Here is a 27,460-nt window from a genome sequence, read left to right as displayed (position 1 = left end):
CCAGGGAGCTGCAGGTGTAGCTCTGTGGAGGAACTGGCAGGGGCGAAGCCCTGGGTCTGAGAACCCCGCAGGAGGGGGCAGACCCACCACTGCCCCCTTCATTCCGCGACTTCCCATTTCTGGCAGGGTTCAGCTCCAGGAAAGCACACTCTAGACGAATCCAGGTAGAAGAGCTGCACAAGTATTACTTCCCAGCCTACCCCACCCCCTGGCCCACAAAGAGGGAGACTCTGCTGCACACAGGACGCAGAGAAAGGAAGCAGGGCAGGGCACCGCCCAGAGCACAGAGCCAGGCCTCCAAAGAGGCAGGAAACAGCCGAAGGACTAGAAAGGGAGCCCTACAGACTCCTGTCCCCCGTGAGGCTGAGGCCCCCAGGCCCCTGCCTCCTGCAGCCGTCAGGCAGGGGCTAGGACCTGAGTGGAGGCAGCAGCCTCAGCATCAAAGGCAGGATGCCCAGGCACACGGACTGGCCCCAAGAGACTCCTGGGGAAGCCTGGCCAAGCCAGATCCAGAGACCTCCACCAGCAGCCCAGGCTGCCTCGCGATCACCACTTCAAACCAGAAGAGGAGGAGAGGCGTGGTGGGCAGGGCCGTGTGAGCCAGCGGTCCCCCGTAGAGCCCTGCTCTGAGGCAGGTGGCGCAGGGGGTAGGGTGCTGGCCCTCCCCTCCCCCGCGTGGTCACAGCTGGGTTCCAGGATGAGGACTGTCACCCTATGTTAAGAGGGTCTGAGACGCAGAGCACAGCACCCAGTGACCCCACAGCAAACAGCGTGCATGGTTTGAGAGCCTCTTGGCCTCTCTGCACACAGGTACTGCCCTCACCTCAAATGGGGGAAAAAATAACTGCCATGCTGGGCACCGGTGGCTCACACCTATAACCCTGGCTATTCAGGAGGCTGAGATCTGAGGAGCACGGTTCAAAGCCAGCCCGGGCAGGAAAGTCTGTGAGACTCTTATCTCCAGTGAACCACCAGAAAAGCAAAAGTGGCCCAGTGGCTCAAGCAGTAGAGCGCTCGCCTTGACATGAAGAGCATAGGGACAGTGCCCAGGCCCAGAGTTCAAGCCCCAGGACATAGATAGATAGATAGATAGATAGATAGATAGATAGATAGATAGATAGATAGATAGATAGATAGATAGATAGATAGATAGATAGATAGATAGATAGATACATAGATAGATACATAGATAGATACATAGATACATAGATACATAGATACATAGATACATAGATAGGAAACCAGACTCAGTAGCTCATATCTGTAATCCTACTCAGAAGACTGAGATCCTGAAGGACTGGATTGAGACCAGACCAGACAAAAAAATTTGTCAAACTCCATCTCCAAAATAACCAGCAAAAAGTGAGACTGAAGGCATGGCTCAAAAGGTAGAATGCCAGCTGAGCCAGCAAGGTAAGAGAGCATGAAGCCCTAAGTTCCAACACTGGTAAGGCCAGAAAAGGGGACTTGGGAGAAGCTCAGACAGGAGGACCAAGAGATCAAGGCCAGGAGCTGGGAAGGTGGCTCAGTGGTAGAGCGCTCACCTAGCATGCATGAAGCCCTGGGTTCCATTCCTCAGCTCCACATACACAGAAAAGCTGGAAGTGGCACAGCAGCTTAAGAGGTAGAGTGCTAGCCTTGAGCAAAGAAGCTCAGGGACAGTGCCCAGGCCCTAAGTTCAAGCCCCAAGACCGGTGGGGAGGAGGGGAGAGGGGGAGAGGGAGAGGAAGAGAGAGAGAGAGAGAGAGAGAGAGAGAGAGAGAGAGAGAGAGAGAGCACATGCACCAACCCAAGCTAAACAGTGAGACCTTGTCTTAAAAATAAGCAGCCAGGTGCTGGTGGCTCACACCTGTGATTCCACCTATTCAGGAAGCCGAGATGTGAGTATTGCAGTTCTCAGCCAGCCAGAGCAGGGACAAAAAGCCAAACATGAAGCTGTGGCTCAAGAGCAGAGCACAAGTCTTGAATAAAAACACTCAGGGACAGCACCCAAGTCGAGGTCAAGCTCCAGTATCAGTATACACACACACACACACACACACACACACACACGCGCGCGCGCGCACACGCGCACACACGCACACGAAAAAGAAAAGAAACTCAGAAAACAAAGATCTGAAACTCAGAGAACAAAGATCTCTTGGATGTCACAACAACACCGTCCTTATACACTAGTATATACTAATAAAAATCTTTTTTAAAAGAGCAAGTAAAGCCGGGCACCAGTGGCTCACGCCTGTCATCCTAACTACTCAGGAGGCTGAGATCTAAGGATTGTGGTTCAAAGCTAGACTGGGCAGGAAAGTCTGTGAGACTCTTACCTCCAATAAACCACCAGAAAACCGGAAGTGGCACTGGGCTCAAGCAGTAGAGCACTAGCCTTGAACTGAAGAGCGCAGGGGCAGCACCCAGGCCCAGAGTTCAAGCCCCATGACTGACAATAAATAAATAATCAAGTAACCAACTCAAGAAAGTTTAGAAGCCAGGCACTGGTAGCTCATGCCCATAATCCTAGCTGCTCAGGAGGCAGGGAAGTCCATAAGACTTTTTTTTTTTTTTTTAAATTTTTAATTCCGGTCGTGGGGCCTGAACTCTGAGCCTGGGCACTGTCCCTCAGCTCTTCAGCTCAAGGCTAGCGCTCTACCACTTGAGCCACAGCGCCACTTCCGGCTTTTTTCTTTTTGCTTATGTGGTGCTGAGGAATCAAACCCAGGGTCTTAGGCATGCAAGGCAAGCACTCTACCACTGAGCCACCTTCCCAGCCCATCCATAAGACTTTTATCTCCAATAAAGTACTCAGAAAAGGCTGGAAGTGGACCTGGAAGGTAGCTTAGTGGTAGAATGCTTGCCTTGCATGCATGAAGCCCTGGGTTCCATTTCTCAGTACCACATACACAGAAAAATTCAGAAGTGGCACTGTAGCTCAAGTGACAGAGTGCTAGCCTTGAGCAAAAGAAGCTCAGGGACAGTGCTCAGGCCCTGAGTTCAAACCTTAGGACTGGTAAAAACAAAAGTAAACTAAGTAAGAAAGCCTGGAAAAAAAGCCTAGAAGAAATATTATATAGACAGAGAAACAGAAAATAGAAAAGATTAAGCCTGCCGGGCGCTGGTGGCTCACGCCTGTAATCCTAGCTACTCAGGAGGCTGAGATCTGAGGATCGTGGTTCAAAGCCAGCACGGGCAGGAGAGACCGTGAGACTCCTATCTCCAATAAACCACCAGAAAACCGGAAGTGGCGCTGTAGCTCAAGTGGTAGTACGCTCGCCTTGAGCTGAAGAGCTGAGGGACAGCGCCCAGGCCCACAGTTCAAGCCCCACGACCGACAAAAAAAAAAAAAAAAAAAAAAAAAAAAAACACGAAAAGATTAAGCCAGATATCCAATGGCTCATGCCATAATCCTAGCTACTCAGGAAGCTGAGATCACAGTTCAAAGCCAGTCCAGGCAGAAAAGTCTCTGAGAGTCTTATTTCCAGTAAACCACCAGAAAACCAGAAGTAGAGCTGTAGCTCAAGTGGTAGAGCGCTTGCCTTGAGTGAAAGAGCTCAGGGACAGCGCCCAGGCCCAGAGTTCAAGTCCCAGGATCAACCAAAAAAAGATGAATGGGTGGGCTGGGAGCGTGGCTCAAGTGGTACAGCACCAGCCTAGCATGTACTAGGCCTTCTGTTTAATCCCTACTGCTTCCAAAAACAGAAAAAGCAACCCAATAAAGGCCCAGAAGGACAACAGAGGGGAAATCCTGGAACAAAAACTGACCACAAAGTTTCCCACACTCACCGTTCCCATCAAGAGAGGGAAAAACTGGGAGACAGCGAGAGAGGGGTGACGGTGTCCAGAAAGAAATGCAGTCCTCACCTGACTCACCTAACTGAAACCACTCTGTACACCGCCTTTAATAACAATGGCAAGTGCTTTGTAAACAGTTTCCAGCAAGAGACCGAAGACCGCACATCAAAGGAAAGTGTGAGAACACCGAAGAAAAAGACCCAGAACACCTGAGTGGTGTGCTCATGGCTCATACCTGTCACCCTAGCTACTCAGGAAGCTGAGATCCGGGGAGCACGGTTCAAAGCCAGCCAGGAAGAAAGTCCACAAGACTCTTAGCTCCAATTAATGACAACAAGCTGGAAATAGAGCTATGGCTCAAGTGGTAGAGTGCTAGTCTTGAGCAAAAGAGCTCAGGGAGCTCTTTTCTAGCTCTTTCCCAGGTCTTTCCCAGGCCTTTCCCAGCCGCGTGGAGGGCCAACGTGGCCTGGTGCCAGCCACAACAATGAATAAACCTACCCCTTACCTGAATACCATGTGCGTGGTGCTGTTCTTACTTGGCTACCTCTTTTTAAAAACCGAACATAAATGGTGCCAAAACCCGGGAAGGGCTTAAGGTCAGGATAGGTGGGATTCCTCTCTCTCTCTTTTTTTTTTCTTTTTTCCCTTTTTCTGTTTGTTTTTTCCCTTTTTGCTCTGAGGAATACCCACAGTTCTGATGGCCTTTTGCAAACCCGTCTGTCTTCCGCGGACACAGCGCATCGATACCATTGCTGGCCTTCACATCCACATCCACACCACTTCTCTACTCTGCCCCTCAATGCCTCTTGAGACTTCTCCAGATTTCATCTAAGGACTCACGCCACCAAGGGACAGCTGTTGCTCACTTCCTTCTCTGGGAAGGGACCAAATTCCAGCCTTTTACCACTAATGTCGATTCCCCTTGTCAGCAGGAAGTAGCCAGAGAGAATCCGTGCCCTATTTCATGATTATTAAAAGGCTGGAATGTAAGGTCGGCTCCTGGATGGCGAGCAGACTCCACCCTCCTCGCAGCAAAGTCTCCACCCAGTACCTGCCTTACCTAGGCAACTGGCACACCTGGAAGAGGTCACATCAGAATCCACGGAGGTCACATCTGAATTTGATGTGGCCACACCTTTCTCCGCCCACACCCTAGATAAGGCCTAGATAAGGGCTAGCCCAGGCCCAGACGCTCTTTTTCTTTTTCTTTTTTTTTTTTGACACTGTTTAGTTTTTATTCATAATTATAAACTGAACTCTGCAATCCAGCTAGATTTGGAGGGGAGGAAAGGAAAACATGGAACCCAAAGAACTGCAGTGAGAGCACAAAGATGACAGGACATCGCAAGCAGAGGGGTGGAAGGGTGCTCCTGAGCTGCAGAAGGAATGGTCTGGTGTTGTGGTGACCTTCCTGCTGGTCTTGCCATTCCCGGACCCAAAGCCCTGCATGGCTCCCACCACTTCCATGCCCTCCTTCACCCTCCCAAAGACCACATGCTTGCCGTCCAACCAATCAGTCTTGACAGTACAGATGAAAAACTGGGAACCATTTGTGTTTGGTCCAGCATTTGCCATGGACACGATGCCAGGACCTGTATGCTTCAGGATGACATTCTCATCCTCAAATTTCCCTCCGTAGATGGCCTTGCCACCAGTGCCATTATGGCATTTAAGTCACCACCCTGGCACATGAAGCCTGGAATAATCCTGTGAAACAGGAACCCTTATAACCAAATCCTTTCTCTCCGGTGCTCAGAGCACGAAAGTTTTCTGCTGTCTTTGGAACCTTGTCTGCAAACAGCTCGAAGCAGACGCAGCCCAAGGCTTGCCGTGGGCAGCAATGTCCAAGAACACGGTGGGGTTGACCATGGCTGGCAGCTGGTAACCACAAGCGACAGTGGCGTCTGCAAAGCAGCACCCAGACGCTCTTTTTCTAGCTCTCTTTTCTAGCTCTTTCCCAGGCTTTTCCCAGCTGCAGGGCCAACGTGGCCTGGTGCCAACCAGAACGATGAATAAACCTGCCCCTTACCTGAAGAAAAAAAACAAACCTCAGGGACAGCACCCAGGCCCTGAGTTCAAGCCCTAGGACTGGCACCAAAAAAAAAAAAAAAAAAAGCAACTGCTCTAGACTGCTCCATCACAGAGCCCTGGCACACCTTGAAACAGGAGGGCGCATCTGACCACACCTTCCACACCTCGCTGACTCACCACCAGGACAATCGCAACAAAATCGGAGCTTTACCCCTCGTCACTCCTTTCTTGGCTGGTCTTGGGGGGCCTCTCGTGGAGAGTGGGCAGGAGAGAGGTCACGGGACACAGACCAGAAACTCTGGCTGGGCTTCGGAGGTTCCCAGGCCCCAAAATGGGCACAGGGAAGACCCCAGCCCAGGAGGGGGCAGGCGGGCCTGGGGGGAGGCTCTCCAAGCTGAGAATGACTTCTACAAGGCTGGGACAGGATCAGGACAGGCACTGGTATGGAGGAAACCCCTAAGTCGCACAAAAAAGGGTATGTAATCCACGTGGCTCTTGTGTGCTTTCATAATCTGTAATAACAGACACACCATGATTAAACAGTACAGGGACACAGCCTACTAGAAGGACAGAGGAAGGAAGAACTTACAAGGTCTGGGAGAGAGAATTACTGTCCTACGACAGAAAAGTCTAGAGACAGCAGCAGCACAAATGTGTCATGCTGAGACCAGGAAATGCACACCAAGAAGAAATGCCACAGAAGCGGTCCTGCCAGGGAGCCAGGGGCTCTCTGCCAGCCCCATGGGACTATCCAACACCATAAAACAGAAACACAGACCTGGATGAACTTGGGGGGCTGAGTCGGTTCAAGGCCAGCCCGGGCAGAAAAATCTTTCCCCTTCCCAACCGAGAGCTGGACTTGGTGATTCCGCTGTTATCCCAGCTACTAGAGGGTCTAACCTAAGTGGGTCACTCCTAGGCTCGTTCCACAATAGGAAAAGAGACCCCATCTCAAAAATATTGAGCAAAACACCAGTGGTTCAATGGTAGGGGTGCCTGCATAGCAACACCCAACCCCAGACACCCCAGAACTAGAATAATAAAACAACGAAAGATAATACTTTCTGTTCTCTATTTTTCTTTTTCTGGAAGGGACCTCCGGAGTTTTGTTATTCTTTAATTTTTAGGTGGTACTGGTGTTTGAACTCTGGGTGTGGCTCTTAGGAGGTAGGTATTTTACAATTTAACCACCCGGTCCATGTTTGCTTTTCCGTTGTTCCTTGGAGGGGGCCTAGTTTTCACCCAGAGTCTCAATCCTCCCCCCCCCCCCCGCGCCTCCTGCAATGCTGGGGTGACAGGTGACCATGTGCACGGGGCGTCTGTTAAGTGTCATTCATTCATTCATGCCATCCTTAAAGTAAGTCCACATTCTTATCCAAAATACCAATGTGGAACCTGGGTGCCAAGAGCTCATTCTCATAATCTGAGCTCCTGAGAAGGCTGAGACTGGTCACCGTTTGAGTCCAGACGGAGACAGGCAGAGAGGCTCACGGCGCCTCTGGTGCACGCCAGTCATCCTGGCTACACAGGCAGCTTGCCATCCAGGCATGAGCCCGGGAAGGAGCCGAGAGCCTGTCTGAAATATAGCCATGACAAACATAAATAGATGAAAGCACTAGAGGTATGGCTCAAGCGGCAGGGTCTGTCTAGCACGAGGCCCCAAGTTCAAGAGCCCCAGCTTAAACAAAAATAACACACTAGCTGGGCACCAGTGGCTCACGCCTGTTATCCTAGCTACTCAGGAGGCTGAGATCTGAGGATCACAGTTCAACGCCAGACCAGGCAGGAAAGTCTGTGAAACTCTTATCTCCAATAAACCACTAGAAAACCAGAAGTGACACTGTGGCTCAAGCAGTAGAGCACTCGCCTTGAGCTGAAGAGCTGAGGGACAGAGCCCAGGCCCAGAGTTCAAGCCCCATAGCCAACCAAACAAAAACAAAAGCCCCACACAACATGAGCATTACCCACTCATGGAGCAGTGCAGTCCAGCTGCTTCCTGCCGGGGTAAGACGTGGCCCAGATCTCAGTGCTCCACGGGCCCCACCCGAGTCTTCTCACAGTTTGTTGCACGGAGTCGCTGAGGGGTCACCGAGGACCGGGGCCGGGCAGCGGGCGCCACCCTGTCCTCCGTGCCTGCCCACACAGAGCGGCTCTGTCCTGCTGGAAATCCAGTCGTCATAAACTTCCAGCAAAAGAGATGTTAAAAACCGAACTCCTCAAAGACAAGGCACATCCAGAACGCCAGATTAAACAGCAAAAAATAAAGTCAGAGCGGCTCCCGGCAGCTCCTGCCCCCGCGAAGAGCAGCCAGCGTGCCAAATAAACGAGCGTGGGCCAAACTGAAGCCAAAGCGGCCTCCCCGCCAGACGCTGGCCCGCACCTGAGCCCGTCAGCCCGGCCTCCCCTCCACAGCACCACCGCCCGCTCACCGTGGCTACCTGCAGAGGCCTCGGAGACCGGAAAGGGAGAGGTGTCCTGCTCCACATAGAGAGAAGAGTCCCGAAAACAAACCTTGGTGCTGGGCACTCGGGGCAGGGGAGGGGGGAGGGGGGCGCAGGCCCCCACCCCTTTATGACTACACACGCTTCCAACACCAGACACAGGGTCCGTTCAGAGGTGAAAGCTTTCTTGCCCTTTGATAAAGCAATGTCCTCATTGCTCCTGCTCCATGATGGTCCCTCAGCTGGGACCATCAGGGTGCCAGCAAACTTGTAGAATAACAGTTCAAGGGAGCTATGGCCTCAAATGACTGTCGGTCTGTACCGCCAGGAAGGGTGGGTGCAGCATGTGCAAAGGCCCTGCAACCCCGGGTGGCAGGGAGACGAGTCAGATGCCCTTCAGCACTGAGGGGCAAGTGCAAAGGGACGGCTCTGGCTCTTCAGATGTCCCCTTGCTGTCCTGGGACAGCGCGTGCGGCCTCGCTCGGGAAGCTCCCTGCTCAGCACCTGCTCACAGCCGGCCATGGCAGAGGGGATCCTCAGCAGGCGGGAGCCCGCCCCTCCCGCCGGGCAGCCCTGCACGCCTGGCGTGATCAGGCCATACAACAGATGAGTCAGAGAGAGGTGACCCGACCGTAGGGCCTCCCGTGGCCCCTGGGACCACAGCCACCGCTGACACCCCTCCAGACCTCCACCAGGACCGACAAGGGCTCCCCGTAACCCAGAGCCTCAGCCATGGGACCACGGGTCCCCGCGGCCTGGTGAGCGCAGGGCAGAGCCAGCAGGCTGCACCCACAACTCCTTACATAACGGCCAGCAGCTCGGGACTCTGTGCTCCGCTGCACCCACCGAGACTGGAGCACGGCCCGTGCAGATCTGGCCCCCGAGACGCACAGAGGACCAGCCCCCGGCCGCCCGCCATGCCCTCGCAGAGCGGCTCCGGCAGAGGCCCCGGCTCTAGCCAGCTCTGGATCGTGGCTCTGACAGCACCTACCACTCAGGGCCTGTGCGCCCCCCCACACACCCCCCCCCCGCAGCCCGAGCAAGTTCTAAAGCCCACGTGTTGAGGGTTCGAATGAGACAGCAGCCAGCTCCCCCCATCAACTATGACACAGCTCGTCTCCCCAACCGCTCAGCTAACAAGCCCCTCGGGGAGGTGCCTCCGATTTACCCACCCACACCATTGTGATCATCCAAGGACCCCAACCAAACAAAACACCTTGCAACCTAAACTAGCCCCAAGAAGCTGCCTGTGCCTGGGGAGGGGTCTGCCTTCCCGGGGGCCCGGGGCCACCGGCGCTCGGAACCACACCGTCTGCCTCCAGGCAGCCCGGTCCTCCCAGGCCAGGGCGATGGAGCAGAGAGGGCTGGCAGTTTGGGGGGGGGGGTCCTTACACAAACACCTCACAAAATGGATGTCAGAAAAGCAGCGCCAGTCCTCATCCCCCTGCCCCCGACTGGTTCACCCCAGAGCCTGTCTGCATCTACCTCCAACCATCTCAGCGCTGAACACCCCGCTCCAGAGCCTTGCCCCCGGCCGACAGCCAGGCCCCGGGCCGCGAGCCGTCCACGCTAGCACCATCCGTGCCACTCAGGCCACCATGAAGCTGTCATCATGCAAAGCCTGAGCTCAGCCAGCCCGAGGGCAGCTTGCTCCTCGGAGACGCGTGGCCGTGGGAACAGGTGCCGGCCGTGGGAGCGCTGCCCTGCCGGGTCGCGCCCGCCCGTGCAGTCCCAGCGGTCCCATCCACCCACTCGCGGCAATGCAGAAGGAAGAGCAGGGCATGCATGCTCCCTCCGGCCGCGACACTCACACAGTCACGGTCGTAAAAGCCCAGCCAGGGCAACGCTCCCGGTAGCCGGAGAATCCCCAGGGCCAGCCGGTGAGGAAATGAGGCTTCCTAGAGCTGGCCGGCCGCTGCGTCAGCCGCCCGAGCAGGCCCAGCGCACACAGCGCCCGTGCCCATCTTCCTCCGTGCCTGCGTCAGCCGCAGACTCCGCACGCCGCTCCACACCTTACGTTTGGGAAAAATCTGCCACCCCAGAAAACAACAGGCTCTCCGTGAGCTTCCCCCGCGTGGGCCCAGCCTCGGGCCGCATCCATCCCTGCCCGTGCATCCCCCGCGCATCCTCGCCCCGCGGCTGCGGCGGGGCCGGTGCTGGCAGGGCTCTGCCACACACAGGCTCGGCCGCTCCGTCCGCACCACGCACGCGGCCTGCAGCCCCCCGCGGCCGCCCGACCCGGTGCTTACTCACCGGCTTTCTCCTCCTGCCTCCCCGGCCCCCGGTTCTTTATGCTCTACGGGAGGGTGGTGGGCGTGCAGGGAGGCATTTTCTTCCCCGTAACTCCCGATGCCGCGGCGTCCTCTGGCCTCTGGCCGACAATAGGCAGGGTGGGCTCTGGCAGGGTGGGCTGAGGCGATGGCTGGGGGAGCAGACATCTAATGGAAGGCTGGCTGCCTGGCTCCCGGCTCCCGCCTCTCACATCCCTGCCTCCTCGGTCGGTCGCCAGGCCCGGGTGGTACCCAGCTCCCCCGGGAGAGCTGCAGCCGGCAGCTGAGGCACAAACTAAAACACGGCATGGATACCAGGGAGCTGACGTCACATGAAAACAAGCATCTCCACACTGAGACGGGCCGGGAGCTCGGAGGGGCAGCGGCCAGGCAGAGGGAGGGCCAGGCTCGGCAGACTTCACAATGCCCCATGCAGGAGAGAACCCGGCTGCCGGGGTCCCTCACGGGGCCGGCCAGGACGGACCGCAGCGGCCACAAGCGTGGCGATGACCTGCAGCCCACACGGGGCGCCGGCCTGGCGGGCGCAGTCAGACCCAGGGCAGGTGGCCCTTGGTGGTGTTCTGCATCGCCCACCAGGACGTCACCATGGGCCCCGAAATAGCAGGTCCCAGGAAGGGCGAGAGCCGTGAAAGACAGGCTCCCCAGGGAGCTGAGACCCCCCTCGCTGGCCAGGAAGGAGGTGCCAGGCGCCCCATGAGTCCAGGCATCTAATCCACACGAAGTGCGCTCTGGCAGGGGCCCAGAACCATGCTTCCCTGGGGCGGGCTGGACGCTCCTAAAGACCCCGCGTGCACCTTCCCACCTGTGTGGGCACGGAGGGGACGAGAGATTCCGCCACCCGCGTCTCGGCACACAGACGCTGCAACCCTCCCACCTGGGCAGCCGGGCTCCCGCAAGCGCACTGTCTTACCTCGGCCTTCCGAGCCGCTCATCCCTGAGGCCCTGCCCCTCCCAGGGGGGAGCTCCTACCTAGAAACCAGACCCAGGAAGCGAGCCCCACACCGCGCGCACGCCGCTGACCACCTCCTCCCGAGCCCCCATGCTCCACAGGCCTCCCCGCCCACCCCAGGACGAGTGGCCGGGGGACTCGGTACCCACGGCCCGCCGAAGTGATTCACACCAGCCAAGCTTCCGCCCGCACACTGGACTGCACCTGATACCTCGACAGAAAACACCACAACCTCTCTTTGAGTACCCTCACTCCCTCCGCCTCCTGACCGGCCCTGGCTTCTCCACAGGGCCCCGGGTGGAGGCCCCGGCTCTGAGCACCTGTGGGCAGGAGCTAGCCAGCATCTTGGTGTTGATCAGCTGGCCAGGCCGCAGCTACACCTCACAGGCCCCCACTCCTGTGGTTACTCATGGCGTGGATTCCAGGCCAAGGCTCTGGGTTTGAATTCTAACTCCTCAGTCACTGAGTGGCTGAAGTCACCTCCAGGCAGAGCGTCCGCTCTGAGGCGGGCACAGGGCACAGCATTTCACCACGTGCGGTGAGAACAGCGTCAGGGCAACAGGCCGTCCCCACGCCTCCACAGGAGACAGCCTCTGGTCCACTGAACCAGCAAGCAAAAAGCTAGGTAATTACTGGACTGCACAAAACAAAACTGATTTCCTGTGTCACCACAGTGTTAACTCAGAGCCTCGCCCTTGCTGGCCGGCCCTGTGGCCCTTGAGCCCCAACCCCAACTATTTTGCTTTCACAGTTTTTGGGGGTTAGGGTCTCACATGTACACCCAGGCTGGTCTAGACCAAAATCATCCTATCTTCACAACGATGTTGCATCCTATTTGACAGGCACATGCTACCAGGCCCAGCTGACTGGCTGAGATAGGGTCTCATCAACTTTTTGAATAGGCTGGTCTTGATCCGTGATCCTCCTGATCTCCAGTTCTCCAGTAGGTGGGAATATAGAATAATATTTTAAGACTAAAAAACATGTGAATTAGGGGCTGGGAAGGTGGCTCAGTGGTAGAGCGCTTGCCTTGCATGCCTGAGGCCCTGGGTTTGATTCCTCAGCACCACATAAACAAAAAGAAAAAAGCCGGAAGTAGCGCTGTGGCTCAAGTGCTAGAGCGCTAGCCTTGAGCTGAAGAGCTGAGGGACGGCGCCCAGGCCCAGCGTCAGGTCCCATGACTGGACCCAAAAAAAAAAAAATGTGAACTAGGAAGGGGGTAACAAAGTTCAACAAGAATTATACTCATTCCCTTACTTATGTAACTGTAAGCCCTCTGTAGATCACCGTTACAGTAGGATAAGAAAGGAACTTGAAAAAATAATAAAACCATGTAACCAAATTTTCTGAAAGTGTGAAATACAAGCTGGGCACTGGAGGCTCACAGTTGTCTTCCTGGCCACTCACGGGGTCTGAGGATTGCAGTTCAATCTTGCCAGCCTGGGCAAGGCAGTTCGCGAGACTAATCTCCAAGTAACCAAAAACCTAGAAGTGGAGCTGTGGCTCAACGTGTAGGACACTAGCCTTGAGAAAAACACTCAGGGAACGCACCCAGACCCAAAATCCAAGCCACAGGATGGGCACCAATGTTTTTTAAATACCAACTTCGTATTTGGAGGGAAAAAAAAATCTCAGAACTATAGCAAAATCCCTTTTAACAATTATGCTCTTAATTTGTCAACTTTCTGGTCCTGATTATGTTATGCTGCTCTGTATCCCAATTCCAAATTTCCTGGGCAGAGACTCAGATTGGCCCAGCTTTGACCCAATCAACTACCAGTCAGAGGCAAGCTCTTACTCCCCAGAGATATCCCCCGGTCCCTTGTAGTCTTTCTGTGGTACAGTCCTTAAAAGGTGTTGGCCATAATTATGTCATTGATGCTTTCATTGTGCTTAGTAATATAGAGATATAAATTTGCTAATGCATTAATATTTAGAGGAAATCAGCATGTAGTTGGTATAGATGGAGCCAATAAAAAATGAATTTTAAAGACTTTACGTATATAACTGTAACCCCTCTGTATATCACCTTGACAATAAAATTAAATATAAAAAATAATACAGGGGCTGGGTGCCGGTGGCTCACACCTGTCATCCTAGCTACTCAGGAGGCTGAGATCTGAGGATCACGGTTCAAAGCCAGCCCAGGCAGGAAAGACCATGAGACTCCTATCTCCAATAAACCACTAGAAAACCAGAAGTGGTGCTGTGGCTTAAGTGGTAGAGTGCTCGCCTTGAGCTGAAGAGCTGAGGGACAGCGCCCAGGCCCAGAGTTCAAGCCCCACGACCCACAAAAAAAAAATAATAATAATAATAACACAGGGCTGGGAAGTTGGCTCAGTGGTAGAGTGCTTGCCTCACATGCATGAGGCCCTGGGTTCGATTCCTCAGTACCACATAAACAGAAAAGGCCAGAAGTGGCACTGTGGCTCAAGTGGTAGAGCGCTAGCCTTGAGCTGAAGAGTCAAGGGACAGCACCCAGACCCGGAGTTCAAGCCCCATGACCAGCAAAGAAATAAATTAAAATTAAAAAATAAAATAAAAAATAAAAATTTCAATGTCCACAGCAAGTTTTATGAGTCCTGGCCACACAATCACCAAGATCTAATCAACATCCAGTGGCTAGGGGTGACAATGGAGTGGAAAGGGCTGAAGGCCTCTGACCAAGACTATCAAATCACAAACCAATGACCCATCGTTCACAGCAGGTGCGGCTTTCCTGGGCCGCGTGTAAAAACAACCCAGGCGGCGAGCGTCCATCCCCACCACTGTCCTTCAGCCAGCTTCTCTCTTCAATCCACCCTAAAATACCCGGCTTCACAGAACTCTAGAAAACCTGGCTGGACTGGCAGACTGCTAATTTTGTTGGAAGCCTAATTTAGGCAGGAAAGTAGCTTCTCTAGTTTGTTGCAAATAATGAGGCAAAGCTGAATGAAAATGTATTTTTAACAAAACAATGGACATACCTATAAACACAAGGGACTCACTGTTAAGCTGGTTGGAAAAGGATTCCCCAGTAACCGCCTACCCAACAGGCTCCCCGCACAGACAGCACTGGTCCAGCCATAGATGCCCAGCCCTAGCACCCAGCCAGCCAAGACACGAGCCCAGCCAGCTCAGCTCGCTTCGTCCCAGCCCACAGAAGGACTTCAGGGGCTGGGAAGGTGGCTCAGTGGTAGAGCGCTTGCCTTGCATGCCTGAGGCCCTGGGTTCGATTCCTCAGCACCACATAAGCAAAAAGAAAAAGCCGGAAGTGGCGCTGTGGCTCAAGTGGTAGAGCGCTAGCCTTGAGCTGAAGAGCTGAGGGACAGCGCCCAGGCCCAGAGTTCAGGCCCCACGACCGGACCCAAAAAAATTTTTTTAAAAAAAGAAGGATTTCAGATAGAGTGACCACCCACCGGCCTCCCTGAGCACTGACCACCCAGCGGCCTCCCTGAGCACTGACCACCCACTGGGTACCGAGCCCAGCCTCCAGGAGCGCCAAGCAGGCCCCAGTCCCCCTACATGCCTCTGCCCCCCTCCATACAAGGGCAATCTGTGGGGCGTAATATGGAAGCTCTCCAAAAATTACCAGACCACAAACGTCCCAGCAATCCTAGGTCTGGGTGGGAATCGAAAGCAGGACGCAGCAGAGATCTGACACACGTCCACAGCAGCTAACATGGAAGCTAGCCCAGTGCTCGTGGATGGTGACAAGACAGAGCGCCGCGGTGCCTTCACACGGCCTTCCAGGACGGCGCCGAGGGCATCACGGGAGCGAGCCGGTCACTGACAGTAAACAAGTCCACAGCTGAGGCTGAGGATCAGACAGCAGAAGGAAGAGAACGAAAGGGAGGGCACCAGCGTTTCAATGAACACGGGTTTAGTCTGGGAAGATGACATGGAGGGTCCCATGGTGCTAACAATAATCCAAGCACAAGCAGGCACCAGTCAGTCAGAAGGCTGAATTCTAAGGATCCCAGTTCAAAGCCAGCGTGGGCAGGAAAGTCTGTGACTCTTAGCTTCAATTAACCAGCAAAAAGCTGGAAGTAGGCCTGTGGCTCCAGTGGTAGAACTCTACCTTGAGCACAAAAGCTCAGGACCGCTGCTCAGGCCGAGTTCAAGCCCCAGCACTGGCACACAAGCACACAAGCACACACACACACACACACAAAGAACAGTGGGAATACTGCTTAAGGCCCAACTATGCATTTAAAAAGGGTTACATGGGCCAGGCCCGGTGTCCACGCCTGTAACACCAGCACTGAGGAAAATGCTGAGTTGGAGGCCAGCCTGGGCGACGTGGAAAGCCCCACTGCAAAAAGAAAAAAGATGGCGGATGTTGTAAGGTTTTTACCAGAATTTTAAACCTCAGAAAACTAGTCATGAAGTGCAGCCTGCGGCCTGAGAAGACGCAGCCGCGTGAGAGACGGGCACCAAGGGCCCAGCGCAGGACCGGCTCCACACGCCCACAAGAGGCAAGTCGGCAGCGGGCTGGAAGGGGCGGCGGACTCCAAAAGGCGTCCTTCGGAATGGACGTGGGGAGCCGGTGCTGACCTGCTGACGTGAACACACAGCCATGACCCAATGGCTTCCTCAGCAGTGAAGGACGCACCACGGAAGAAAACCGGCCTCCCAACAACAAGCAGACCGTGTCTGTGAGGGCCGCCCCTCAACAGCCCAACACAGCCCTTCCGGCCCGACGCCAGCCCGCGGCAGGGGACCACACCCTTCTCCCTGTCCACGTCAGCCAGCCAGACCCCCGCCAGCCCAGGTCCCCGCGGTCTCCCCCAACAAGGGCAGACCTTCCCAGGGGGACCTCCTCACAGGGAGCACCTCCTCACGGGGAGCACCTCCTCACAGCGAGCGCCTCCTCACGGGGAGCGCCTCCTCGCGGGGAGCGCCTCCTCGCGGGGAGGGCCTCCTCGCGGGGAGCGCCTCCTCGCGGGGAGGGCCTCCTCGCGGGGAGGACCTCCTCGCGGGGAGGGCCTCCTCGCGGGGAGCGCCTCCTCGCGGGGAGCGCCTCCTCGCGGCGAGCGCCTCCTCGCGGGGAGCGCCTCCTCGCGGGGAGCGCCTCCTCGCGGCGAGCGCCTCCTCGCGGGGAGCGCCTCCTCACGGGGAGCACCTCCTCACAGGGAGCACCTCCTCACTGGCCCTCAGCTAGACTGCCAGCACAAACACCTCACCAGCAGCAAAGCCACACGGAGCTGCAGAGTGTGCTCAGGTGCCCACCGCAGGGATCCCTGAGAGCAGGGTGGGTGGAACAGCGAGCGCAGTTACACTGGAAGGCAACACGCAGGGGCTGGAGACCCCACGCTCTCCAACCCAGATGATGAAGCTGCCCTGAGCCCTCAACCACCCAGGCCAGTGGACGGAAGCTGGGTGGGAGGCCCAGAGGAGAGGAGAGGCCCCATCTCAGGCTCCCTCACATCTCCCCAGAGCCCAATCCTTGGCTTCTGCAAAACTGAGTCGCTGAAGAGGCTGGATCCCCAGTGGGACCCGGGGACCTGCTCACATGCCCGGCCAGTCCTCCCCGGGCTCAGCCGCACTAAGCACGCACGCACGGACGGGCCTGCCCACATCCCACCCACATCCCACCCACAGCCGCTCCTGCCAGCTGCAGATCCCCCCTGCAGGAGGCCGGGCAGGTCAGGCTTCCACAGAGAGGAAGGTGAGACCCAGCCCCCCGGGCAGAGCTGCACAGACGCACTAATGCTGCGGGCTTCCTACCTGTGCCCAGCACCAGCCCTGGAACAAGAGAGGCAGGTGGCCAGACAGTCAGTCTTGTCAGAATCCATCCACGTCCCCAGTACATCACAAACACACGTTAACTCAAAAGAAACCCACGCAGGTAGTGGCCACCTCCTCGTCCGACAGAAACATGAGGGTCAAGAAGCGTCTCAGACCAAACAGCCTTCCTCTTGCTCCTCAGTGTCTGCCTTACTTTACCCTTCTATTGCCCAAGGAGGGCACTTGGTGCACACAGCGTCCTTGGCACCACACAAGGAGGATCCCTGGGGAGCCTCCCCCCCGCCCCCGGGCAGCCCCGAGGCGACAAGGACCTAGAAGCCCGCCGTGCCTAGCACCAGCACCCAGGCTGCCTGGGGCTGGGGCCTGTGCACAGGGGTACATGCCCTCCCTCCCTCCCTCCCTTGCCCCCCCCCACTTCAACCCTGTCTTCTCAGGCTCCACCCCTGGCCCACAGCCCTGCAGCCGGCGCTGGCTCTAACCGCCTGGAGACAGGACTACACACAGATCACGCGCTCAGGGGTCCACAGCCTCAGGTCTGATCTCCCAGCCCGGCTGTCCACCAAGCTCCAGGACACAGCTAAGAACAGAGCCGCTCAGGAGGCCACTGCCCCGGGACATGACACTGCACGGCCAGCGAGGGGCAGAGGCCAGGCCTGGCAGACACAGGGCTCACGGCCCCACTCTTCCAGACGAGGCCAAGGCGCCTCCTCCACACGCCCTCCTGCTACCCCCTGACCACACTGCCCTCCACGGAGGCCTCTCAACGAGACCTCCACACACATGCCATGAAGGACACGGGCCACCGGGATGGCCCCTCAACCAGACCACGACCCAGACACCACGAAGGACACGGGCCACAGAGAAAACTAGGGCACATGCTCCACGCAAGGGTCACAGCCATGGACTCTTCAGACAGAGCTGTTCTACCCGCCCCCGCCCCCCACCACAACTCCTGTTAAACAAGACGCTATACTCACTGTCCTCTCCGGGGCATGGCATGCCTGGCTGCTCAGGGGCACTCGGGAAAACTGCAGGGAGAGGAAACGAGAAAGTGAGCAAGTTAGCGTCCTCTAGTTTCTACTAACACACAGAACCCCTCCACTACCTACCAAACCCCACAGAACCCCTCCACTACCTACCAAACCCCACAGAACCCCTCCACTACCTACCAAACCCCACAGAACCCCTCCACTACCTCCTAACTCCATAGAATCCAACCAGATGTACAGAAGATGCACAGGATACAACCCACTGAATCTCAGAAACCCAAGGCTAAGTGTACTAAATTCTCTTTGTAAGATCAACCAAAAATTTCAGGGAAAACTGGACAGGAAAACAGGTAAGAATTGGCCATAGGGCCTTGTGCTCTCATTTCTCTTTTTCATCTAAGGCTGGTACTCTACTACCTGAGCCACACCTCCACTTGCTGCTTGCTGCTGATTAATTGACGATAAAAGTCTCACCAGGTCTGGGAATATGTCTCAATGGTAGAATACCTGGTGTGCATGAAGCCCTGGGTTCTATTTCTCAGTACCACATTCACAGAAAAAGCCAGAAGTGGCGCCATGGCTCAAGTGGTACAGTGCTAGCCTTGAGCAAAAGAAGCTCAGCAGGCGAATTGTGGTTCAAAGCCAGCCCGGGCAGGAAAGTCCATGAAATTCTTATCTCCAATAAACCACCAGAAAACTGGAAGTAGCACTGTAGCTCAAGTGGTAGAGCACTTGCCTTGAGCTGAAGAGCTGAGGGACAGCGCCCAGGCCCAGAGTTCAAGCCCCACAACCAACAAAAATATATGCATACATGCATGCATATATACATGCAAACAAAGAAAGTCCAGTGTAAATGAAAACAAGAGATTTGGGCTGAGAATGTGGCTTAGGGTAGAGAGCTCTCTAGCCCGTATGAAGCCCTGGGTTCCATTCCCTCAGTACCAGAAGTGGCACTGTGGCTCAAGTGGTAGAGCGCTAGTCTTAGACAAAAGAAACTCAGGGACAGCGCCCAGGTCTTGAGTTCAAGCCCTAGGACTGGCCAAAAAAAAAAAAAAAAAGGAAGAGGAGGAGGAAGAGGAAGAAGAGGAGGAGGAAGAGGAAAGGAGAAAGAAGGCATGCAGGCAAGCAAGCAAGCAAGAAAGATTCAATAGAAATCTGTGTAGTTCTGACGTGCAGTCCCATCTTTGTCTCAGTGATCTGGACCCAAAGCCCTGGAAAAGACCCCAAGCAGAGCTGGGTGTGAACACAGATGTGGCTAGCTGACCACACAGCCTGATGCACACTCTTGAGCACCAGAGACACTCCGTAGAACCCCACAGTGTTGGTGGGCAGGATCAAAAATAAAATCTCCCACCAGTCACAACCAGCTGTGAGCTTACAAAGCTGAGGGAGCTGAGCATGGACGAGCCCCGGGTTCATCTCCACACCCACACACAAAGCTCCGGCAGGCTGAGCATGCAGGGTCCGGCACAAGGCATCACACGCAGTGGAGGGGCCAGGAGGCCACGAGGCCGCGAGGCCAGCCGGCCGGGCACTCGGGGTCAGCTCAGGATCACTCTCTGAGACCCATAAGGCATATCCAGGCGGCAAGAGGCTGAAATCCCGCGACCTCAGCCCCTGGGAAATGAGGGCGAAGTGATCCACAGCCAGAACCCACGCTCCATCAGAGGGCAGAGCGGGCACCAACAGTACCGTAATCCATGTTCTTAAACACGACTCGGTGGGCTTTAAAGCACAACCCCCATGAGAGTCTGACAGAGGAGGGTGCTGCCCCGCCCGCCCGGTTCCCAGCGCCCACGAGCAGGTGGCGAGGCCGGCCGCCGGCACTCACCATGGATGACGAGCCCGTCTTCCTTGTGCTGACAGGCCAGGCGGAGGGCCTCCTCCAGCTCCATCTGGGAGGACACAGTGCAGGGGTCCCCTAGGTGGAAGGGAACAGCACTGAGGGCAGGCTGTGAGGCCACGCCCCTGCTGCACGCCACACCGCTCATGACTGGAGACCGGGGAACAGCCATGCAGACCAGTCAGTGAGCAGCCAGACCCCACCCCGGGTCTCCCCAGAGCACAAACCTCCAGAGTCACGTTCACCTGCGGCCTGAGCCCAGGAGCCCGCTGAGCAGTGAGACCAAGCCCGACCTTTGTGGAGGGGTCCCCCATGCTCCGGGGGGGGGGGCAAGGGGGGAGGGGAAGAGACTCCCCGCCTTCTAGGTAGTACAGGACAGGGGACACGGAGCCAGCCCCACAGGGCAGCATGGCCACCACTGCTGTGCTCCCTGCACCATGCCCTTGACTACCAGCTGCCAGTCAGCCCCCGGGAGGAGGAGGGAGTCTCCTGCCTGGCTGAGGTGAAGAGCTGTCCCTCCAAAACCAGGCTGGGCGCCAGGAAGGCCGGTGAGGGAAGGGCCTGCCTCAGCCGGTGCTCGGGAGCAGCGTCCGGCCCGGGCAGGGACGTCCTCCTCCACAGTCCCAGCAGCTAAGCCACCCCAGAACCCCCACTAGGGATGCGGCCACTACCTTCACTGTCCACCCACTTGAGGGTGAGGGGGTGCTGAGGGAGCAGGCCGCACATGTCCCGCACTTCCTCGCAGAGCTCGCCGAAGGTGGTCGCGGCACCCACGCTGGTGATCAGGATGTCCCTGGAGCAAAGAGGACACAACATTCCTCACCCAGCCACTCGCGAGCCAGGCCCGACACAGCTTGCTGACTAACCAGGTTACGTTCGTTCGGATGAACGGAATAAGACTTCCCACAGGCCGTCTGAGGGGAACGGCCCTTCTGGGACAACCCTGCCGTGGACTCCGGGGCAGGAGAGCCAGGTCCGAGGCCCGGCGCGCCCCCAAGCAGCCGCCGGTCAACCACACCAGGTGGGTGCCAAGCCCAGCCAGGCCAGAAGGTGACCAGGAGGTGGACACAGCCAGGGACTTCAGGTGCCTTGACCAGCAAGGTGCAGGAACCTGGCCAAAGCCAGGCACCAGCGGCTCCCGCCCGTGATCCCAGCCACTCAGGAGACCGAGGCCTGAGAACTGCCCGTTGTTCAAAACCAGCCCGGGAAAGGAAGTCCATGAGACTCTGATCTCCAATTAACCACAGAAAAAGGCAGAAGTCGTACTGGGGCTCCAGTGGTAGAGCGCTCACCTTCGGCAAAAAGGAGCTGAGGGACAGCGCCCAGGCCCAGAGTTTGAGCCCCAGGCCCAGTCAAAAAAAAAAAAAAAAAGAACCTGGCCAACCCTTTCCCCAGACATCCCCCAGGGATATTCCTTCCCCTGGGAGGGACAGCCCGACCTCGTGCAGCTGTGACAAACACCGCTGTTGGGACACCAAGTCACAGATGTTTCCATTCCCAAGGGGATTTGACTTCAGAAATGGGAGGTGCTCCGGGGATCCTAGGGGGCCCCCAGTGGGTAAAGGGGTCATGGCCGGAAGAGGCTCACTCAGGAGACAGAGCAAGCACATCTTCACACCTAGAGTCCAAACTACTCTTGAGGCTGAGATTTGAGGTTGGCAGTTCAAAACCAGCATGCCAGCATGCACAAAAAGATCTCCAGTTAGCCCACAAAAAGCTGGAGGTGTGTCTCAGGCGGTAGAGTACCAGCCGTGAGTGAAAAATCTTGAGCAAGTTTGATAGGTCCTGAGTTGAAGCCCTAGTACTTGCGTGCACATGTGTATGTGTACACGTACACGTATACACACACACACAGAGAACAGGGGAAAGCCACAGCAGTGGTATCACAGATCCCAGAAAACTCTAGAACCTAAAACTCAGCTTGGGAGCCCTGTCCCTCGTCTGCAGACAGCCGCGTGGCCACGGGGTCAGGATGAGGGGAGGGCCAGGCTCTGACCTTAAGCCTCAGACCCAGGGGGAGCAGGCAGGGGAGCGGCCCTCACACCCTTCTGCAGACTTCAGGGTGTGCAGGGGAACATGCCTGGCTGCAGCCCAGCCCCGGGAGGCAGCGCCCCACGCCAGGCCCCGTGCACAGCTGAAGTCCGGGGTAGAGTTTCACAGCTTCCCATGGCTGAGGGCTGATCTCACTGGATACTTCATGGACCCGGCCTTGGGGCTCCAGCCCAGAGACTCTCAGTGGATGATGGGTGAAGGGAAGGAGCGGTTACAGAGGGAGAAGGGAGTGGAGGGAGGGCCAGGCCTAAAAGACACGGGACAGGACTGAAAGAGGTCCAAGGGGGGGTGGGGGGCTCCACTTTATGGACCGAGGAAACTGGAGTCAACAGGCTGAATTACACAGCCAGTAACCAAAGCTGGGGAAGGGAAGGCCCACCTCCCAGGCAGGACCAGCCCAGGCCTCCCGAGGTCCCAGGCCAAGGACTGCCCTGGGCCAGGCTGGAGGGTGGAGGCTGGGGGGGGGGGGGTTGGAGGAGGAGGGGGCAGGGGGACGTGGCTGGAGGGTGGAGGCTGTGGGGGGCTGGAGGGTGGAGGCTGCAGGGTGCAGCACCCACTCATCCCTGGGGCGCTGGGCAGGTCCTCCCCAGCGTCCCCGCGGATGGGCGGCAGGGCTGGACACCGGGGCCTGAGGTGGGGGGACCAGAAACCCTCTACCTTCAGAGACTGTCCCTCCCCGCCAGGGCGGGCAGCCGCAGGCCGGAGGGCGTAGCCTGGAGGGGCCTCTGCTGGCCAGAGCCGGCCTCCACCCATCACGAGGACCCTCGACCTTTGACCTGGGAGTATCCAGGTCCCAGCTGGGCTCAGGAAGCAGGGCCGAGGGTGACACCCCGCCCCTAGGCACGTGCGCAACCTACCCGGGGCCGGGCGGGGCGGGCACTGCCGGAGCCGGGCTCCACCGCTCACCGCCCGCCCGCAGCCTCCGCGCAAACCCGGCGTCGGAGGTCGGGATCTGCTGGGAAGCGACGAAGTCCGCTTGGGGCCCCGCGCCCCGCGTCCCGACCCCGTCCCGACGCCCCGCGCCCGCCCCGCGCCCCGACCCCGTCCCCACGCCCCGTCCCCACGCCCCGCGCCCCGACCCCGTCCCCACGCCCCGCGCCCCGCGCTCACCCGCAGTAGTGCGCCTTGAGGCGGACGCGGCCGCCGCTCCCGTCCATCGCGGGGCCCGTCCTGCCCGGCATAGCGCCTCCCCGGCCGCCGTCAGCGCCGCGCCCCGGGCGCTCGGGCCATAGCGCGGGCCCCGCCGCGGGCCGCGGGGCGGGAAGGGCGCGGGACGGGCGCGGGCCGACGGCGGAGCCGCCAACTCCGCGGAACTCGGCCGCGGGCGGCGTCGGACGGCGTCGGGCGGCGCGGGACGGGCGTCCGCGGCCGACCCCGGGCGGCGGCCGGGCCCCGCGGCCAATGAGGGCGGGCGGCGCGGGGCGGGCGGGCGCGGCCGCCGCCAATGGCGCGCGGGGCGGACACCTGCCGGGCGGGGCGGACACCTGCGGCCAATGGCGGCGCGCGCCGCGCGGCTCTGCCCGGCAACCGCGGCCTCGGCCGCCCGGGGCCCAGGCCCGGCCCGGCGGGACGCGCGGCGCCGGGGACGCGGCGACGGCAGCCCGGCCCCGCGGAGGAGTCGGCGGGGACGGGGTGAGGGGGACCGGGGCCTCCCGAGCTGCCCGCCCGCCCCTCGGCTCCTCCCCTCCCCGCTCCGCCGTCCTCCCCGCGCCCCTCGGCTCCTCCCCGCGCCCCCGTCCTCCCCGCGCCGCCATCCTCTCCGCGCCCCCATCCTCCCCGCGCCGCCGTCCTCTCCGCGCCCCCATCCTCCCCGCGCCCCCGTCCTCCCCGCGCCGCCGTCCTCTCCGCGCCCCCGTCCTCCCCGCGCCGCCGTCCTCTCCGCGCCCCCGTCCTCCCCGCGCCGCCGTCCTCTCCGCGCCCCCGTCCTCCCCGCGCCCGTCCTCCCCGCGCCCGTCCTCCCCGCGCACCCCCGTCCTCCCCGCGCCCCGTCCTCCCCGCGCCCGTCCTCCCCGCGCACCCCCGTCCTCCCCGCGCCCCGTCCTCCCCGCGCCCGTCCTCCCCGCGCACCCCCGTCCTCCCCGCGCCCCGTCCTCCCCGCGCCGCCGTCCTCTCCGCGCCCCCATCCTCCCCGCGCCCCGTCCTCCCCGCGCCCCGTCCTCCCCGCGCCCCCGTCCTCTCCGCGCCCCCGTCCTCCCCGCGCACCCCCGTCCTCCCCGCGCCGCCGTCCTCTCCGCGCCCCCATCCTCCCCGCGCCCCCGTCCTCCCCGCGTACCTCCGTCCTCCCCGCGCCCCCGTCCTCCCCGCGCCCCGTCCTCCCCGCGCCCCCGTCCTCCCCGCGCCCCCGTCCTCCCCGCGCCCCCGTCCTCCCCGCGCCCCCGTCCTCCCCGCGTACCTCCGTCCTCCCCGCGCCCCCGTCCTCCCCGCGCCCCCGTCCTCCCCGCGTACCTCCGTCCTCCCCGCGCCCCCGTCCTCCCCGCGCCCCGTCCTCCCCGCGCCCTTGTCCTCCCCGCGTACCTCCGTCCTCCCCGCGCCCCCGTCCTCCCCGCGCCCCCGTCCTCCCCGCGTACCTCCGTCCTCCCCGCGCCCCCGTCCTCCCCGCGCACCTCCGTCCTCTCTGCGCCCCATCCTCCCCGCGCCCCTCGGCTCCTCCCCGCGCCCCGTCCTCCCTGCGCACCTCCGTCCTCCCCGCGCCGCCGTCCTCCCCGCGCACCCCCATCCTCCCCGCGCCCCGTCCTCCCCGCGCACCTCCGTCCTCCCCGCGCCCTCATCCTCCCCGTGGGACTTCCATCCTCCCTCCCTGCGCCGCCGTCCTCCCCGCGCCTCCGTCCTCCCCGCGCCCCGTCCTCCCCGCGCACCTCCGTCCTCCCCGCGCACCTCCGTCCTCCCCGCACCTTCGTCCTCCCCGCGCTCCGTCCTCCCCGCCGTCCTCCCCGCGCCCCCGTTCTCCCCGCGCCCCCGTCCTCCGTCCTCCCCGCGCCCCTGTTCTCCCCGCGCACCCCCATCCTCCCCGCACCCCGTCCTCCCCGCGCACCTCCGTCCTCCCTGCACCCCCGTCCTCCCCGTGGGACTTCCATCCTCCCTCCCTGCGCCGCCGTCCTCCCCGCGCCTCCGTCCTCCCCGTGCCCCCGTCCTCCCCGCGCCTCCATCCTCCCCGCGCCCCGTCCTCCCCGCGCACCTCCGTCCTCCCCGCACCCCCGTCCTCCCCGTGGGACTTCCATCCTCCCTCCCTGCGCCGCTGTCCTCCCCGCGCCTCCGTCCTCCCCGCGCCCCCGTCCTCCCCGCGCCGCCGTCCTCCCCGCGCCCCCGTCCTCCCCGCACCTCCGTCCTCTCCGCGCACCCCCGTCCTCCCCGCGCACCTCCGTCCTCCCCGCGCACCCCCGTCCGGCCCGGGCCCCGTCCTCCCCGCGGCCCCGTCCTCCCCGCGCCCCATCCTCTCCGCGCCCCCGTTCTCCCCGCGCACCCCCGTCCTCCCCGCGCCCCCGTCCTCCCCGCGCCACCCCCGTCCTCCCCGCGCACCCCCGGTCCTCCCTGCGGCCCCGTCCTCCCCGCGCCCCGTTCTCTCCGCGCCCCCGTTCTCCCCGCGCACCCCCGTCCTCCCTGTGCCCCCGTCCTCCCCGCGCCACCCCCTCCCGTCCTCCCCGCGCCACCCCCGTCCTCCCCGCGCCACCCCCGTCCTCCCCGCGCTCTCGTCCTCCCCGCGGGACCCCCGTCCTCCCCGCGGGACCCCCGTCCTCCCCGCGGGACCTCCATCCTCGCTCCCCGCGGGGGGCCCCGTCCTCCCTCCCAACCCCCTCCTCTCCCTCCCCGCAGGCCCCATCTCCCTCCCCACGCTCCCGCCCGCCCCTGCAGAACCCAAGAAACTGGGGTCAGGGTTTGCCTGCTTTCCATCCAGATCCTCTGGGACCCAGGGAGCAGAACGCGCACGGCCCGGGGTCAGCACGGGCACGACCCTCATGGTCCCCCAGTTGGGACGGGCGTGGTCCCCGGGGTCAGACCCCTGTTTTCCAAGAGATGGCCGGGCAGGAGGAGATCGCTGACCATGTGCCCTGGGAGCGGGAACACCCGCTGTCCTGGAGGAGCTGGACCCTATGGCCCCCCTCCGCCTGGCTCACCCAGCCCAGACATTGACCTTGCCCCTCTGGCCTCGGGGCCTTTGCAAAGGCAGTTCCCTCTTCAGAAGCACCTTCCCAGACCCCTGCAGGCCTGACAGTGAGCTTCTGAGGGTCTCCACCCGCCATTCTTCCCCAGGGTCCTCTGCTGGACTTGGCGGTTGGCGGGGGAGCTGTCACGCAGGGATGAGCCACTGCATGCCAGGCCCAGAGGGCCTGCTGGCCAGTGCCAGTCTGCAGCTGCCCCTCGCTAGGGTGGTGGCCTTGCTCTCCCGCCCTGCTTCAGGCATCTCCTGATGGCTGGGTGGGCTAGGCCCCTGGGGACGTGCCTTTGTTCCCCAGCACCTCGGGGGTGGCATCTCGTCCCTGGTGAGGGAGGAGCTCAGCCAGTGGGTGGAGCACTCTGTCCACTGACTCTGCTTCTTGGCCCCGGGGTACACACTGCACCCCGTCAGTTCCAGAAGCTGCCACGGGGCCACAGTCCTGCCAGGGCCGGGCCTCAGCCGGCTGCAAAGGGCTGCTTTCTGTGGTGATGAAGAAGGGAGAGGTTGGAAGGGGGGTCCTGTCCCCAGTCCTGACCCAGGCCCAGCCCTGAGGACAGGGGAGGGTAGCCATGTCTGTGCCCCCCAAATGAGGGCCAGAGGTCCCCCTGCTTCCACAGCCCCCCATCTCCCTCGCCTGGGAGGGAGGCAGCTACAGTATTTGCTAAGCAAAGGTCCTCCACCCCACCCTGGAAGCCTCTGGAAGCTGGGGTAGGGTCACAGGCAGTCCCCAGCCAGCCCACACCTGTGAGGCAGGGGGGCAGGTCTCCGGGAGTCACCGCGTCCCCTGGCAGCCGAGGCTGTGTTGGCTCCCAAGCTCACAGAGCACGCCCCCTTTGGTGGGTCACTGTGTCCCCAAGGCCTCTCTAGGAACCTGGCGCACAGTGACTGGGGACAGTCCCCTGGGAAAGCAGGGCCAGGCCCGCTCCTCGGCCGCAGGCTCCGCCCCAGGGGAGGGCCAAGGACTGTGGGCTCCTAGCGCCACCTGGCTGCCACAGAGTGACAATCCGGAAAGACTCACTTGAAGGCCCGCCCAGGGCGGGCAGGCAGTGGAGGGGACCCTGGGGACAGGCTGTGGAAGGGACCCTGGGAAGGCAGTGGAGGGGACCCTGGGGACAGGCTATGGAGGGGACCCTGGCAAGGCTGTGGAGGGGACCCTGGGGACAGGCTGTGGAGGGGACCCTGGGGACAGGCTGTGGAG

The 27,460-nt window shown here is 60.1% G+C and overlaps 2 protein-coding genes and 1 pseudogene across 4 annotated transcripts in view; 1 reads left to right on the top strand and 2 right to left on the bottom strand.

The window, feature by feature from the left end:
- Window positions 1-23,447, bottom strand: part of Prkcz (protein kinase C zeta) — a 90,581-nt gene extending 67,134 nt beyond the window's left edge. The window contains exons 1-4 of one of the 3 annotated variants that reach the window (XM_070037144.1): window positions 23,220-23,447; window positions 20,729-20,850; window positions 20,046-20,135; window positions 18,203-18,253 (exon numbers count right to left, since the gene is read on the bottom strand). In XM_070037144.1, coding sequence (XP_069893245.1) covers window positions 18,203-18,253; window positions 20,046-20,135; window positions 20,729-20,850; window positions 23,220-23,290 — 334 coding nt within the window. In that variant the 5' untranslated portion in view covers window positions 23,291-23,447. Of the gene's footprint in view, window positions 1-10,066; window positions 10,167-10,508; window positions 10,850-18,202; window positions 18,254-20,045; window positions 20,136-20,728; window positions 20,851-23,219 lie in introns of those variants that run through there. The other 2 variants (XM_070037145.1, XM_070037146.1) reach the window with 2 other exon arrangements.
- LOC138837926 (peptidyl-prolyl cis-trans isomerase A pseudogene) lies at window positions 3,759-5,670 on the bottom strand (annotated as a pseudogene).
- A 155-nt stretch (window positions 23,448-23,602) lies between the features above and the next one.
- On the top strand, window positions 23,603-26,146 carry LOC138838435 (uncharacterized). Its single transcript, XM_070037941.1, has one exon. It carries the CDS (start codon window positions 23,603-23,605, stop codon window positions 26,144-26,146), a length of 2,544 nt encoding a protein of 847 aa, XP_069894042.1.
- The last annotated feature ends 1,314 nt before the right edge of the window (window positions 26,147-27,460 follow it).

This window comes from Dipodomys merriami, unplaced genomic scaffold (genome assembly GCF_024711535.1).
Source record: "Dipodomys merriami isolate MVZ:Mamm:240054 unplaced genomic scaffold, mDipMer1.0.p SCAF_28, whole genome shotgun sequence".
Taxonomy (NCBI): domain Eukaryota; kingdom Metazoa; phylum Chordata; class Mammalia; order Rodentia; family Heteromyidae; genus Dipodomys; species Dipodomys merriami.
Note: the sequence above shows the minus strand (reverse complement) of the source record. Positions and strands in the feature narration are given on the sequence as shown.